Source organism: Stegostoma tigrinum, chromosome 2, assembly GCF_030684315.1.
Source record: "Stegostoma tigrinum isolate sSteTig4 chromosome 2, sSteTig4.hap1, whole genome shotgun sequence".
Lineage (NCBI taxonomy): Eukaryota > Metazoa > Chordata > Chondrichthyes > Orectolobiformes > Stegostomatidae > Stegostoma > Stegostoma tigrinum.
In genome coordinates, this window is record NC_081355.1 from 38,964,962 (window position 1) to 38,981,410 (window position 16,449).

The window sequence follows — 16,449 nt, forward strand, 5'->3', positions numbered from 1 at the left end:
CCGATGCTGGAGAATCTGAGGTGACAAGGTGTGGAGCTGGACGAACACAGTAGTCTAAAGCAGCATCAGAAGAGCACGAAAGCGAAACGTTATCTTTCCTGCTCGAGGCTGCTGTGTTCATCCAGCTCTACACCTTGTTAACTCTTATGTTTAGATGATGGTCAGTGCTTCTTTTTTCCAACTGATGTATATCTGTTTTATTCCTTCACTTTCCACTCTGATGTTCAGCCATGCACAACTCGTCTGTACACATCTTTTGCTTCTTTACCCATTATTGTGGAATGTTTTGCCATTTAATCCCTCCTCACCCCTTATCCCCACCTCTCCAATTCTGCATTGCTTCACTCCCTCACCCTGTCTATTGCATTCATTCCTTACTCGCCTCCCTCCGGAGACCCCCCTCATAGGAAGTTAGCCTCTCTGCAGCATTTCCCCTGCCCCGAGCTTAGCCCCGCCCCCCAGCCGCGATGGTTTAGCGTGGGTGGCCAATGAGGAGCGGGTTGGGCAGCGGCGGCCTGTCAGTGAGCGGAGACAGGCGGACATAGAAGAGAGTCACTCAGTCAGATTCGGATGCAGCAGCGACTGAGTTGGGTTGGAGCTGGAGTTGGGGACGGGGACGGACCGGGTGGAGGGAGGCAGGCTGGCTGTCGGTCGGTCGGGCTCTCAGTGAACGAACGGGCTGAGGGCTCATAAGGCGCGGCCGTGGAAGGGAGACGGCATCGGTCGCCGTTCCGGGTTTCCAAGTCTCGTCATCCGGGGCTCGGAGCCTGATCCAGACCGTCTCCGGCCCATTATACATCCACCCAGAGCTCAGGCTCCGGGTTTGGCCTAACCCCTCCTCCCGTCCTTCACAGATCCGCACCCATGGCTGGGCTGTCGGCGGCGCACGGAGAGTCGGCACTCAACCTTCAAGAGAAGGAGCTCACCGACCGCTTCAAGCGGCTCTACCCCGCTGTCAACGAGCAGGAGTCGCCGCTGCCGAGATGCTGGAGCCCAAAGGATAAGTACAGCTACATCGGCCTGTCTCAGAACAACCTGCGGGTCCATTATAAAGGTAAGCGGATGGCCCCTGGCACCCAGGGACGTCTTGACACTGGTACTGAGCCCAGCTAAAGAAAAGGCAAAGAGGGTGGATGGCAGCTACAGTTTATAGGCACCGACTACCAGGCCCCTGGCCTTACATAGCAACAGTTAACACTGATACGAGAGGCCACCGAATCCCACCAAATACCTATACAGGGGTGTCATATAGCCACATTAGTCACATAGAACTATCTGGAATAAGATGAGTGCCAAGACTGATTACATGCACCGACTGTGAACAGGCCAAGACTTGTACACCACAGTTTGGAACATACACTTCCGTACACAGTGAGGAAATGAGTTGGGGAGTTGGGGGTGGGGCGAGCGGTGTGGCGGGCGCGGTGGTGACGGGCCTTGAGCACTATGTCCATAAATGACATCTGGGCCATGGCCTGTTGAGATTATTTGTTGAATACTATCAACAGAATTAAATACAGTTGAAATATTTGCTTTTAATTGAGTGTGAAAGAGCCCTCGCGGTAGAGAAAGATCTGATCTTAAAACTTATCTAACATTTTAAAAATACACGTAAGTAGAAAACAAAGCTAGTTCACGAAAGATCTCCATAGAGATAGACATGACCCTAACTAGTCAATGATTGTGAATTTTGGGTCACCAGTTAACTATTATTGAGAGTATGTGTGTAAGATACTTCTAAAACGGACATGGATTGTAATAAATCCAATGTGTGGTAGAGGGACTGTTTTGCAAGTGTCTATAACATTCAATATATAAACGATACATTATGTGAACAACTGGCAACTTTAGTTTTAAAAAAAACAAAATGAAGCCCTTTAGCCTCCAACCAGCAAAAACAAATCAGTATCGACTGTTAAGGAAGAGCAATGGATTGCAACGAGTTGCAATGTGACCTTTTCCCATCTTTTCAAAAATGAGGACTAGAGAATGACCTAAGTTTTAATTCGGTTTGAATAGAATGAGTGACTGATTCCCATTGAAAATGTTTGTTTGTGTCCTGAGTAAGAGGAGATTGGGCAGTGGGCTGAGTTCTTGGGAACCTTGCATTGCAAACCCCATTGAATTTCTGTTTTCTTTGTCGAAGGATCCAAAAGCAAGGGTAGGTTGAAAACTGAGAAGAAAGAGAAAAAAGTTAGAAGCAGATTATTTCAGAACACAGCTTCTAAATATTAATTTCATGTCAGGGTGTATCTCCAAATAATATAGAATGGATGAACTGGCTTGGAGCCAAGAATTTTACAACTATAATTTTGGATATTTTTGTTCATTATGTTTGAAGTGGACTTGTTACAGTGCAAAACTGAAGCTGGTAACAAATCAATAATTTTCTTTAATATATTAACAAATCCAATCACTGCTTTGAATTCTTTGATCATATATCACAGTTTTTGTCTGTGAATCCTGGGTAACTTTATACTTACTTTCTTAATCTGTTAAGTTTACAAACTCAAATTATTGTTAAAATAACCTTAACGCTGTAGTTTCCTTTATTTATCCTGCTAAACTGTTTCTTTACAAATGTCATGCAGCCTCCTCTCCCCTGTGTACTCAGATGTCAGGGTAATATTATCTGTGCTTTTCATTTGAGGTATCATTACTCAGTGATGTCATTTAATGCAAAATGTTCCATTCTGCAGAATGACACCAAAGCATGACTGCAGTTGTTTTTCAAGTAAATTATTTAGACAGTAGAGTACTGTATCTATTGCTCCTCAGTGACCACTCTACAATAATGTTTTTGTAAGTCTTGGCATTGTCTCTGCTTAATGTTGAAGGTACCTTCAGACCTTCTCGCTAGGTTACGTCAATTGTTTGTGTTTTGCAGTGATTGAACTTAAATTTTGGAAATGAAAATCTAAAGATTAGCTGCATTTTGTTCAACCCTCATTCTTTGGTTTTGCACTCTAGGTAAATCTACTCATCTACAAATAATACCAGGAATCTTTAACTTCTGCTTGAACTATTGGGACATGATCAAATCTTGCTTTCATTCAAAGTGCAGGACTTCTGATAAAGCCTTGAGAGCACACTGAAGTCACAGCTAGCTTTTGTGCTCAAGTCCCTGAATGAGGTTTGAATTCTCAACCTTCAGAATTCAACTAAAACCAAGTTGACGCCTCGCCCATGCAGTATCCATGAAATTAATTATCCGCAGGCAGTCAGTTGGATAAAACAACATAAAGTTAGACCCTATATGACTTAATATGCCTCCAGTGTCAAAAATTTGCAGATGTTGGACTCTGTTTCTGGCATTTTCACTTACAGGTCAGCGAGTATTTGAGAATTCATACAACTTGAAATTTCAAACATTAGATTAGTAACATTTTAGAAATGTGGCCTTTCTGTGAATAAAGAGTCTATACTTGAAATTTCAACTTTTTTAAACAGATGTTTCCTGAACTAGTGACTGCTTGCAGCGATTTGTCATTTAACCCTTAAAAGTGCCAGATAATAAAATAACAGGTGTGATTTGTTGAGGCAACAATGTGGACCTAGATCTCCCAACAGTGTTGGAAACTTTTTGTCCAACTGTCATTGGACGAGAGAAGAATGAACTTGCCTTCGAAAGACTTCACCATGCAAACCTCTGGCCAGGAGCCTTCCCATCTAGAGCATCTTAATACAGTACAGGAATTCGCGCAGGTAGTAACAAAGTGGATTAGCATAGAAACTCCGCTCCTTTTTGACATGAACTGCTGTATTCCAAGATATAAATGTCCAGCAGCTATTGACAATTGATCTTAAAAAAAAAAGTGATTGTGTAAATGGGAGAGGGTGATAAGTGGGTACAAGTAGATGCCGGGCAGATAGTTGTGGGGAACGCGATTGGGGAATGTCAGAATGGATCTTGTCAGGATGGGGTGACAGGCTGGAGAGGGGTTGAGTTAGGCCAGGCTAGTATAGATTGAGGACGTTGGATCGGAGTGGAGAGACAAGTCCAGGTATGTAGAAGACAGTGAGAGATGGTGCTGAGTGGTAGGGGGAGTGCAGGGCCAATGTGAATGATTGAGAAGTCCTTGCAGGTTTGATTTCCTCTAGCTTTCCCTGGCTGAATGTTAAGATAAGTAATCTGGAGCCCTCCAAAGTCTCTGACTTTTAACTCAGAGTTGGGGACCTTTTTGGAGTGTCCCAGATGCTGGACAAGATTGGAAATTCCAACTTCTTGGACAATTCCTGCAGAGTCAGTATATCAGGAGCTTTGCAGTAGTCCCAATGCGTATCTTCTGGTGTATATCTGGTCCAGTACCATCTGGGCGTATATCCAGGTCAGCAGTTCTTTCTTAAATAAATGACAAAATAGATTATCCCGTCATTCATTCACTTTGTTTCTGGAACATCATTTCCTACCTTTGCCAGTCTATGTAGCTGCCCTTAAAGCCTTATTATTTTATTTTGGAACCAATTTTCTATTCATCCTGCTACTTAACTCTGACCTAAGTCATCGGTTAATTTTGTGATATGTTATTAAAGATCTCTAGAATTTCTACAGTGCAGAGAAGCCACTTGGCCCATCAGGTCTGTGCTGAATCTCTGAAGAGCATCTCACCCAGATTGTCCCCCCCACCAAACCACATAACCCCGTATTTACTATAGCCACCCTCCCCCAAGCCTGTAAATCCCTGGACACTATAGGGCAGTTTAACATGGCCAGTCCACCTAAACTGTACATCTTTGAGCATCTGTTTCAAAGTTTAAATATGTTGTATTTGATATTATCTTTGTCTGGTCTTGCTGTTACTTCAAAGAATTTAGTAAGCTTGGTTAGACATTGTCCTTCCCCTTTAAAATCTAAGCTAGCTACTCTTTATATTTTCAGCTAGTGATTTTTTTTTTGCTATCTCTTTGAATAAAGACTCTCTTGTCTTGTTTTTCTTATCATTGACATTCAACTAACTAATTTATTTTTCTTTGGACATGTTCTGTCTCCTTCCTTTGAACATAATATTGTTAGCTGTTCATCATCCCTCTAGCATAATTCCCAATTGTAATGCTTTTTTATACATGCATGTAATATTACTTCTATCCCTTGTGATTTCTTTAAATATGAATGAATTCAATTCAGTCAAGAAAAGGTTTAATCTTTGCTACATTTGATAAGTTTATTATATATCTTCTGCTTACCCCCTCAGATCATTTGCTGTCTTAAATATTTTCGTAGTCTTTGGCTGTTCTAATGTGTTATCCACGTTTGGTCTCCTTAGTAAATAATGAAGCAGAGTCACTATTCAATGTTTCTACAGTTTGCTGTAATTACTTGAGTTTACCTTCCTTTGCTGAATCCCTATCCTGAATTTTTTTAGTTCTGAAAATCCTTTTTGTTGTTACTTGAAAGTTTAATTTGTATCATTTTTGCTTCCCACAATATTTAAAAAGCTAGCCTATCAATTCACTTTTGTCGTCCTTTTTAGTTACCAACTTTGTTTTTTCTTCAATTTGACCATAATCCTTAACTTTTTACTCATCTACAGTATTTCATTATTGATTACTTCATTCTTGTTTATTAACTGAATATATTTCCCTAAATTAAAGTAGATTTCATTTTCTGACCATTTCCCAACCTGCTGTTTATTTTTTTCCTCTCCCTGAGATTAATTTCTTCAGATCTATTCATGTCACCCAATAACTACCTGTTTGTTTTCCCTATGTGCTGTTGTGGTCTTTTTATTACTTATGTTTTCTCAATCATTAATTTAAACTTGTTATAATCACTATTGCCTAGATGCTCCCCCATACTTACTTTTCTTATCTGCTCTGGTTCATTTCCAATTACTAGATCTAGCAGTGAATCCTGTCTGGTTGGGCCTCTTGCATTCTAGGTAAGAAAGGAGTCCTGAAAAAAGTGTTTTTGTATTTGGGATGTCTGTGTTTTTTTTTAACTTGTAGAATTGTCTGGGCCCCTAGTAACAATTGTAGTGAATTACATACGAGTGGTTCCAGTAACCCATTTATTGAACAGGATTGACCTATGTAATTCTGTGGATCAACTGAAGTTCATTAATGTAATTTTTGGAAGAAAGTAAATTCTAGTGTCAATTTCTATCTGTTTAGAATATTGAGGTTTTTTACTTTTATTAAATTGTTATTATTCATTGGCTCATGGCAAGACTTCATGGATAGCATGCACTAACCCTTGGAATTGCACCAAACACCGATGCATTTCATTAAATGGCACAATGGAGTCAGGTTTAAGGTTAGAAAGAGAAAGAAGTAGGCATGTTAAATGGGCAATAAATGTTGGCCTAGCCAGGCACACTCATCTAATAAAGAATTAAGGAAACTATCATGGATGTTGCAAGCAATGAGTGTGTATTTTTGCACTGTTACATATGGAAAATTTGATTTAGGTTTGCTGCAACAAAAAAATCTTTCACATGTTGCATCTCCAATTATCATGGTTTTATTTGTGATATCTAAGATCATTTAACATTGATTTGTGCTGATTTTAATAGAAATGCAGACTGATTTGTCTTAGTAGGCCTGTAATCCATTAAGGTAATTGGAATGATGGAACATCCAAATGTAAGTATTAAAACCCAATGAACCCTTGTGTATTTCACACAATTTCTACACTTCTGCCAAAACTATTATCTACTAATATGAAAGCAAAATACAACAGATACTGGAAAACTGAAATAAAAATGGAAAATGCTGGGCATACTCAAGATCAGGCAGCATCTGTGTAGAAAGAAACATTATTTCAGGTTAAGGACCTTTTCACTAGAACTGTTAGGCTATAGCTTTGTTTGTACTGTGCTATACATGTTTTAGAACATAGAACATAGAACAGTACAGCACAGAACAGGCCCTTCAGCCCACAATGTTGTGCCGACCATTGATCCTCATGTATGCACCCTCAAATTTCTGTGACCATATACATGTCCAGCAGTCTCTTAAATGACCCCAATGACCTTGCTTCCACAACTGCTGCTGGCAACGCATTCCATGCTCTCACAACTCTCTGCGTAAAGAACCTGCCTCTGACATCCCCTCTATACTTTCCACCAACCAGCTTAAAACTATGACCCCTCGTGCTAGCCATTTCTGCCCTGGGAAATAGTCTCTGGCTATCAACTCTATCTATGCCTCTCATTATCTTGTATACCTCAATTAGGTCCCCTCTCCTCCTCCTTTTCTCCAATGAAAAGAGACCGAGCTCAGTCAACCTCTCTTCATAAGATAAGCCCTCCAGTCCAGGCAGCATCCTGGTAAACCTCCTCTGAACCCTCTCCAAAGCATCCACATCTTTCCTATAATAGGGCGCCCAGAACTGGACGCAGTATTCCAAGTGCGGTCTAACCAAAGTTTTATAGAGCTGCAACAAGATCTCACGACTCTTAAACTCAATCCCCCTGTTAATGAAAGCCAAAACACCATATGCTTTCTTAACAACCCTGTCCACTTGGGTGGCCATTTTAAGGGATCTATGTATCTGCACACCAAGATCCCTCTGTTCCTCCACGCTGCCAAGAATCCTATCCTTAATCCTGTACTCAGCTTTCAAATTCGACCTTCCAAAATGCATCACCTCGCATTTATCCAGGTTGAACTCCATCTGCCACCTCTCAGCCCATCTCTGCATCCTGTCAATGTCCCGCTGCAGCCTACAACAGCCCTCTACACTGTCAACGACACCTCCGACCTTTGTGTCGTCTGCAAACTTGCTGACCCATCCTTCAATCCCCTCGTCCAAGTCATTATTAGATCATTAAGATCTTAGCCTGCACCACCATGCAACAAGACCATGTTGTGGCCTGAACTTGGCTGTTTGCTGTAGATTTGAAATGTAAATCTGGGTTGAATATATTCAGTTTTCCAGCCTGCAGAATTATCTTTGGAACACAATTCGAAAGACTAACTCCCCACAGAAGAAATTCCTCCTTGCCTTCATCTTTAAATGAGCGACTCCCTATTTTTGAATTGCGCCCTCTAGATTCTCCCATTCGTACATTGTCTTTATGTCCGATCATGTTACATCCTATGGATGGTATTTTTGTATTATTTTGATGTTTTGAATCATTTTATCAGGGTTTTCTTTTGTATTTTCTATTTTTGATTTGCGTATGAAAAGACAAAATCAATTGTGAAAACCTGCATTGTGCATCATTTTTCTTTGAAAAATTGGTTTCGTTTTATATTGAAATGAATATTTCTCAGGCATTTATTACGTTAAATAGCAGTGTTTTAGAGGAAATTGTCTGTCATTAAATTTTTTTAGTCTTTACCTTAATGTGTCAACTTCATGCACAAATTATGGTGGGTACACTTTCCACCATTAAAAATAAAGATGGTAGGGATTGGTAAAATAGGTAGGATGGAGAACAGAGTGGAAGTAGTTTTTTGACAGTAAAACTGAATGTATGGTTCTTGTTATTGTAGTCTAATTACATATCAACTGCAAATTTCCTTTTTCAGCAACCAAATTCTAAGAGAAGAGTCTCTACTAATCTGTAACCCTGCAGTTGAATAAATTTATCTCCTAACACATTGGGAATAGAATAATTTTGGATGGAGTGCTAGAATCTGTAATAGACGTAATAATTTGCCTTTTAAAATAATTTCCCTCAATTGTGTTGCATCTGCTGCCACTGCTTTTATCGTCTGGATCACTCTTTAGACTTATTATTCCATGCAGCAATAGATCTTTGTAATTACATCACCTCCTACTCCCTCTTACTATATAATCATTTTGGGTTTCTTTCCCTTAGTGGCTACCATTAAGTTTACAGTTGAAGTCTGTCTTTAATCTTGCTCTAATTTCCCAAATGATAAAATGTGAGGCTGGATGAACACAGCAGGCCAAGCAGCATCTCAGGAGCACAAAAGCTGACGTTTCGGGCCTAGACCCTTCATCAGATAGGCCCGAAACGTCAGCTTTTGTGCTCCTGAGATGCTGCTTGGCCTGCTGTGTTCATCCAGCCTCACATTTTATCATCTTGGAATCTCCAGCATCTGCAGTTCCCATTATCTCTAATTTCCCAAATAAATGTTAACAACCCCAACGGCATCTCCTGTGTTTCCTGGACCTCTGCCCTCATAACCCCTTGCCCCAATAGAAATAAAGACAGAATTCCCCTTGTCCTCCCATATTAACCCACCAACCTCTGCATCCAATGCAACATTCTCCACCACTTCCGCAATCCAGCCTCTATCTGCCTTATGTAGAGACTGCTTTCTCCACGACTCCCTTGTCTTCTCCTCACTCCCCACCAATCCCACCACTCCAGGTGCCTTTCCCTACAACTGCAGGAAGTGCTACACCTGCCCCTATATCTTCCCCCCTCACCTTAAGGCACAATACAAACCTTCCACATTAGACAGGGGTTCACCTGCATCTTGTCAACCTGGTCTACTGCATCTGCTGCTCCCGCTGTGGCCGCCTCTACGTGGCCTCCTCTGAGTCCGTTTTGTGGAGCATCTGCATTCTATGTGACAAATGACAACACCTTCCGGTCGCGAACCATTTCAACCCACCCCCCCCCCCCCCCCCCCCCCCCCCCCCCCCGCGACTTGATAACATGTCCACAGTGGGCCGCCTCCAGTGTTACGAGAATGCTACCTGCAAACTGGAGGAGCAACATCTCATTCCGCCTTGGGAGCCTTCAGTCTAACTGTCCAAACGTGGATTTCACCAGTTTTGAAAATCTCCCCACCCCTGGCCTCATCCCATGTCAAACCCTTTCTCTCATCCCTGCCTCCTTGACCTGACGCAACCTGTCCATCATCTTTCCCACTTATCCAACCCTCCCACCTCACTGACAAATCCCCACCACTCCCTACCTGCACTCACCTATCACCATCCCACCTACCTTCCCCACCTCCACCCCTCCTCTCTACTTCTGAGCTCCCTTCACCCTCCCACGTTTCTGAAGAAGGGTTTCGACCCGAAACATCAACTTTCCTGCTGCTCTGATGCTGCCTGGCCTGCTGTGTTCCTCCGCTCCACACTGTTATCTCTGAGTCCAGCATCTGCAGTTCTCACTGTCTCTTGTGCTTTGCTAAGGGTGGAAATGGGCCCCTCTATCTCTTTGTTTTCATGGGATGTGTTGCTGTCAAGGCAAGCTTTTGTTGATCGCCCTTGATCAATCTTGAACCAAGCTGCGTGCTTAGTCATTTCAGGGGACAGTTAAGAGATAGCCGTGTTAGTGTTGGAATTGCATGGAGGACTGTCTTAGTAAGGATTTCCGATTTTCTTGTGTAAAAGTAATTGGTGAACCAGATGGGTTTTTACAGCAATCTATGACAGTTGTCATTACTGAGATTGCCTTACAATTCCAGATTATTAATTGAATGTAAATTCCACAAACCACCATGAAAGGATTTGAATGCCTGGCCCCATGACATTAGCCTGGTCCTCTGGATTACGTTTTCACTGAATTATCACCAGGCCATCATTTCTACAATGCCATTTGGAAATGAGAGGCCTGCAGAACTGAATTTTTAAGGTACTTTAAGCTCTAGGCCCCATGATTATAAATGAAGCTTTCTATTCAGAACTTAGTGATTGATACCTTCCTATTACAATGGTTTAATGTTACTTATTGAAGGCTCAGTTGATATGTTCCACAAGAGTAAAAGCTGGCCATTAGGTGCACTTGTAAGAACTTTAACATCGTTCTATCCTTGATCCCATGCACACCCATTAGTAATTTAATAAAATTATCCTCGGTGATTTCTTGTTTCTGAACTGAGAAGGAAACAACTAACACTCCTTTTTTTGTAGACTTACTGAAACTGAATTTTGAAATCATGTATTGCTGGAGGAATGTAGGATTTTGGATCCTTAGTGTTTTGTATCTCAAAAAATCAAGAATTTGTTGGATTTGTGAAGAAAAAATCAGTTAGCATTTTGGGTCTGGCGACCCTTCTCCACAATTCTACCAGACCTGCTGAGCTTTTCCAGCAACTTATGTTTTTGTTCCTGATTTTATAGCATCTAATCTTTTCAGTTTTTGCTTTGTGAGATATTCTAAGATTCTCTAGTGTTAGCTGCATTTAACAGAAAACAAGACCATTTGGCTTTTTGCCTATCTTTGCCTGCCTTTTCCACACAACCATGCAATGTTGATTTTTAATCTTCAGACAATTACCAAATTCCCTTTGAAACAACAGTTGTACCGTGCCCCCATCATACACTGAAACCGTGAATTCCAGAACGTAACCTCACCTTACTTGTCGTTGTCCAATCCCTCCTGATTTTGAACAAATGTTCTCTGATCCTTCTCAAGAAGAACAATTCCAGCTTCACCAATCAATCCAACTGAAGTCTGTCATCTCTGGAATCATTTCAGTGCATCTTCCCTGCACACTATTCATTGTCTTGATATCTTTCCTGAAGTGTGGGGCCCAGAATTTGACATATTAAACTCTCAATAAAACCAGGATCCTTTTCATGCATTATTTATTGCTTTGTTAGCCATTTTAAATGATTTGTTCACACATTCCTGCATGGTTCTTTGCACCTCCATCCCCTTTTTAGAGTAGCTGCCTTCACTTGATGTTGCCTTTCCTTGCTGCAATCAAAATGTATCAGTTCAGACTTCATTAAACTTAACGTGCTACATGCCTGCACATTCCAGCCTATTCAATCCTCTCCTGATCTTTTCTTTCCTTCCTTAGTTTGTGAACCCCGAAAAGCCCCTCTGTACTTGGCGCCACATTTTTTAAAAAAAATCACCATTTCGCTTTTCACTGTTTCCTCACACTTAGCCAACTTCAAGTCCATTAACAATGTCACTTTACTTGAGATTTCAACTTTGCCAACAAGACTGTTATGCAGCACTTTAGCAAACACCTTTTGGAAGTCCATGTACAGCGTATCAATTCTGTTACCTTCATCAACCCTTTATCTCATCAAACGACTCAAATTAACTGAATTTAATTGCCATGAACAATTATGCTGGATTTCCTTAAATACGCTGGATTTGTCTAAGTGTCTGCTAAATTGTGCCCCAGTCATCTTTTTGAATAGCTTTCCCACCACAGACTAAACTGGCCTGTATTTGCAGGTATTGTCCTTGCATCCCATTTTGAACAAGCCTGTTATATTTGCAGTGTTTTAAACATTATTTTCACCATGAATAAAATGTCTTTTTGAACTGTATGAATTTATTAACATTAATTGCATTGAGAATTGTTTAATTTTCCCCTCTCTTTACCACGACTTGAATTACTGCTGCTGAATGAATTCATTAGTTTGAAAGACCCCCACATAACTGGAGTATAAATTTCACAGTAGTAAGTTTATCTAGAAGAGTAGTCAGGGAAATTTGCAGAACATTGTTCCTTTAAAAGAACATTTTACAGTTTAGTGTGCTTTTACAGAATTTAAATGGATTAAGATGATTGTTCAAGGAGGTTCACTCAGCTTTAGAGTTGTATTGGACCCTTTAAATATGTAGAATGGGCAAATAATTTTCAGCAAAGATAAATGTGAGCCAGCACATTTTGGTAAGAAGGATGAAGAGATTGTCCCATTTAGACCTTCATATTTCCAAATAAAAGATAGAGGAGCAAATGAATCTTGAATTACCAATACATCATCACGACAAGTTGGACCACAGGTTAGCAATGCTATTTTAAAAAAAGAAATCAGACAAAGCACTGGACTTTATTTCTCAAGGGATATAATTGAAAAGTAGGGAAGTTATGCTAAGTCTCTATCTCATCTTGGTTAAACCACACTAAGGGTACCACATGCTGTGGCTATGATTTTTATCTTTTAAAAAAATTAAAGTTTTAAAAAAGTAAAGTTGCCTTATTTCTATCAGACCATGGATTGTGCTGCCATTAGAGAGTGACTGACTAGGTGAATTGAGGGCCACACTCAAGTGAGGGGAAGAGCTAAGAATGAGGGTCCTTTGTGAAAACTTCAGCCAGCGTCTGAATTGAACTGGATGTAGAAGTCTTAGAGTTGCAGAGAAGCCTTGAAAGGATAATAGCAAAAATGTGTGGGTATCCATGTAAGGAAAGCATTATGACTGTCATTTTTGTTTTGGTAGTGAAGGCAGGGTTGGGGGGTGCGGGCTGTGGAGGGGACTGTGGTTTGGGGAAGCAGTCTGAATGAGACCAAATAAATAGAGGCTTTTAAAAAACAGTCTCTCTGCACTGTAAGTGAGAAGGAACATAAAGGCTACCAATGTTTCCTTTCTTTTTAAAAAAAGGGAAATCCAAATAAGGAATTTTAGGAAAAAATGTTTCCCCTTGGAGTTATGAGAACTTGAAATTTGCTACTATGGGGAGTGCCTGAAGTGAGTTGCATCAACACATTTATGAGGAAGCCAGACAGGCATTTGATTTTATGAAAAGTAAAGTTGCCTTTGCCCAAGTGGACCGTAGGGTTGCTGTCTCATGAGAGAGAGATAACTGCTCACCAGTATTCAGTTTGAGTTCCACCAGGACCATTTGGTGTCCAACCGCATTCCAGGTGATATGAACATGTCTTCCCTTCACATCAAGGCTTTGTTTGATCTTGTGTAGACTTGGAAAGTTGCAAAATTAATGTCATTCGGAATCTGAGGAGCTCATGGGAGCTCTCCACTGATTGGAGAGCACAAAGGATGATGGTGGTTGTTCAAGACCAGTCGTTTAACTCCGGTGCACTGCTGCAGGGGTTCCTCGAGTTAATGTTCTAAACTCAGTTGTTTTTGGCTACTTCATCAATGACCATTCCTCTAATACCCACATCCTTGGAAATAATCTGTGGCAGTATTCAGAGATCAGCAGGAAATTCTCCACAACCTGGTCAACAATCCTCTGACAACTATCACCAAAAATGCATTGGTTATAAATCTCCTTTCTGGTTTGTGGTAACTGGCTTTGTGCACTTTGGGTGTTGTGATTGCCTGGCTAATAATTGCCAAATCAAAAATACTTGGATATATGAATAGGTAGGGTTTACAGGGATATGGGCCAAATGGCTGGCTAGATTAACTTAGGATATCTTGTCGGCATGGACGGGTTGGCCCAAAGGGTCTTTTTTCCCATGCTGTACAGCTCCATGACTCAGCTGCAGACCAGTTTGTGCACTGAAAGGTGCTGTATTAATCCAAAGTGACCTTTCCTGTACAAACTTTATAGCAGATACTCCTCCCACCTCCAGCCCCACCCGACCTTCTACCTACCAGCCTCATCCTGTCTGGATTGACCTGTCTCCATCCTAACTCCCCACCTACACTCGCCTTTACTGGCTCCCTCCCTGCCTCTTTGACCTGTCTGTCTCCTCTCCACTATCTGCTCCTTTATCCATTTCCATCTGCCTCTCTCTATTTATTTCAGAATCCTCTTGCCCTCCCCACTTCTGAAGAAGGGTCCAGACCCAAAATAACAAGGTGTAGAGCTGGATGAATGCAGCAGGCATCAGAAGGGTCCAGACCCGAAACGTCAGCTTTCCTGCTCCTCTGATGCTGCTTGGCCTGCTGCATTCATCCAGCTCTACACCTTGTTACCTCAGATTCTCCAGCATCTGCAGTTTCTACTATCTCTGAACGTAGGCGTAGACTATTTTACCCTTCAGGCCTGTTCCATCATTCAGTAAGGTAATGACTAATCTGATTATGGTCCCAAGTTCACTTTTTTTTTTTCCCTGTATGTGAATGTGGTGCCAATCAAGTGGGCTGTGTTGTCTTGAATAGTGTAATGTTTCTGGCGTGATGCTTGAACTGTACTTGTCCAAGCAAGTGTGAAGTATTTCATCACATTCCTTATCTACACTTCATTGAGTGTGTGTGAGGTCCGGGAGTTAGTCAGGAGATGAGTTAATGGTTGAAGGATTCTCAGCCTCTGACTTGCTGTTCTAGCCACTGTACTAGTATTGCTTGTCTAGTTCAGTTTCTGGTTTTTAGTAACCTTCAAGATGATAGTTGGAATTCCATGATAAAAATGCCACTGAATGTCGAGGGACAGTAGCTATATTCTTGTTTGGAGATACCTATTGACCGGCAATGGTGTGCCTCAAATATTACACTCCATTTGTCAGCCCTTGTCTGGATCCCACTACATTTGATAATGGACTTTGGTCTCTGAGGAGTTTCTTGAGTGTTCCGTAATCATCAGTGAACATTGCCATTGCTGACTTCTGTGCCAGAAAGCAGGTGAATTGAGCAGAAACTGAAGATAATTTGGCTGAGTACGATACATGGCAGGAACTCCCGACATGACTGACTTCCAAAAATCACAACCCCCGTCTTCCTTTATGCAAGGCATGACTGTAACCAGTGGAGAGTTTTCCTTGATTACTGTTGACTCTAGTTTTGCTAGAGCTCCTTAATGTCACACTTGGTCAAATGTGGCCTTGATTTCAAGGACAGTCACTCTGTCTACTTTCCTATGCTGTTTAACTCTTATTTGTGTTTGAACGAAGGCTGTAATCTGGTCAGGAGTTGAGTGGCCCTGGTGGAACTCAAACGAGGCATCACAGAGCAGGTTATTGCTGAGCAAGTGCTATTTCATAGTACAGTTGATGACCCCTTCCACTGCTTCACTAATGACCAGAGGAGACTGATAAGGCAGTAATTGCCAGGGTTAGATTTTATCCTGCTTTTTGTGAACAGAACATTCACCGCAATTTACCACACTGTCAGAAAGATGCCAATGTTGTAGGTGTATTGAAATGGAAGATGGAATAACCTAGGCTCGAGGGGAATTTCTATCCTCAATGTCCTGTTGAAGGTGTTTTAGATTGGTTTAAAACATAGCAAATGCACCGTCCATTTATGCACAGCCAGATCCGAAAACAAAATGGAATCAAAATAATTACATGATCTGATTTGTGTTATGGGCATGGTTATAGATGAGATATGGACCTGAGGCAGCTTAAAAACTTTCCATGATATCAGTAGAAGAAGTGGACCTCTTGCATAGATTTACAACAAGGCAGCATTCCTTCAGTATTTCCTGAACTTTGAACCTAAGTTACATGCCCACAATCATAGTGGAACCTGAATTCCTGTACGGCCTTCTACTTCAAGATGTAAGCTTCCTGAATGGACCAAGATAGTGTAGAATTGCTCATTGTGTAGAAAAATGCCCGATATTGGGAAGCATTCAGTGAGAATTCCAACTTTGAGCTCTCTCTGGTCTTTGGCTGTTTGTTTCTGTTTTCACCAAATACATTTTCAGCTAGTTAACATAGTGCTGATATTATTTTTACAGATGCCTAAGCTCTTGCTTGCACATCTTTTTAAAAGATTATCTGCCAACAACATTTACTATTGGTGCTGAATAAAAATTGTCAGTGTGCATAGGTATTTATCCAGGTGAAAATATTTTCAGTTTTGAGTTTAGACCTTATTTATAAAGATACAAAATCTTTTCTGTTGCTTATTGGGGTTGTCCATTTAGTGTAAATATATCTGAGAGGACTTGTGCAGCTGGATACTGTCTGGTTTA

At 41.1% G+C, this 16,449-nt stretch overlaps 1 protein-coding gene across 3 annotated transcripts in view; it reads left to right on the top strand.

Moving 5' to 3' along the window:
- The first annotated feature begins 495 nt into the window (after positions 1-495).
- The window catches only part of ranbp9 (RAN binding protein 9), a 102,799-nt gene continuing 86,845 nt past the window's right edge, over positions 496-16,449 (top strand). The window contains exons 1-2 of one of the 3 annotated variants that reach the window (XM_048521525.2): positions 496-586; positions 855-1,054. In XM_048521525.2, coding sequence (XP_048377482.1) covers positions 865-1,054 — 190 coding nt within the window. In that variant the 5' untranslated portion in view covers positions 496-586; positions 855-864. Of the gene's footprint in view, positions 1,055-5,836; positions 5,880-16,449 lie in introns of all 3 variants that reach the window. The other 2 variants (XM_048521534.2, XM_059653576.1) reach the window with 2 other exon arrangements.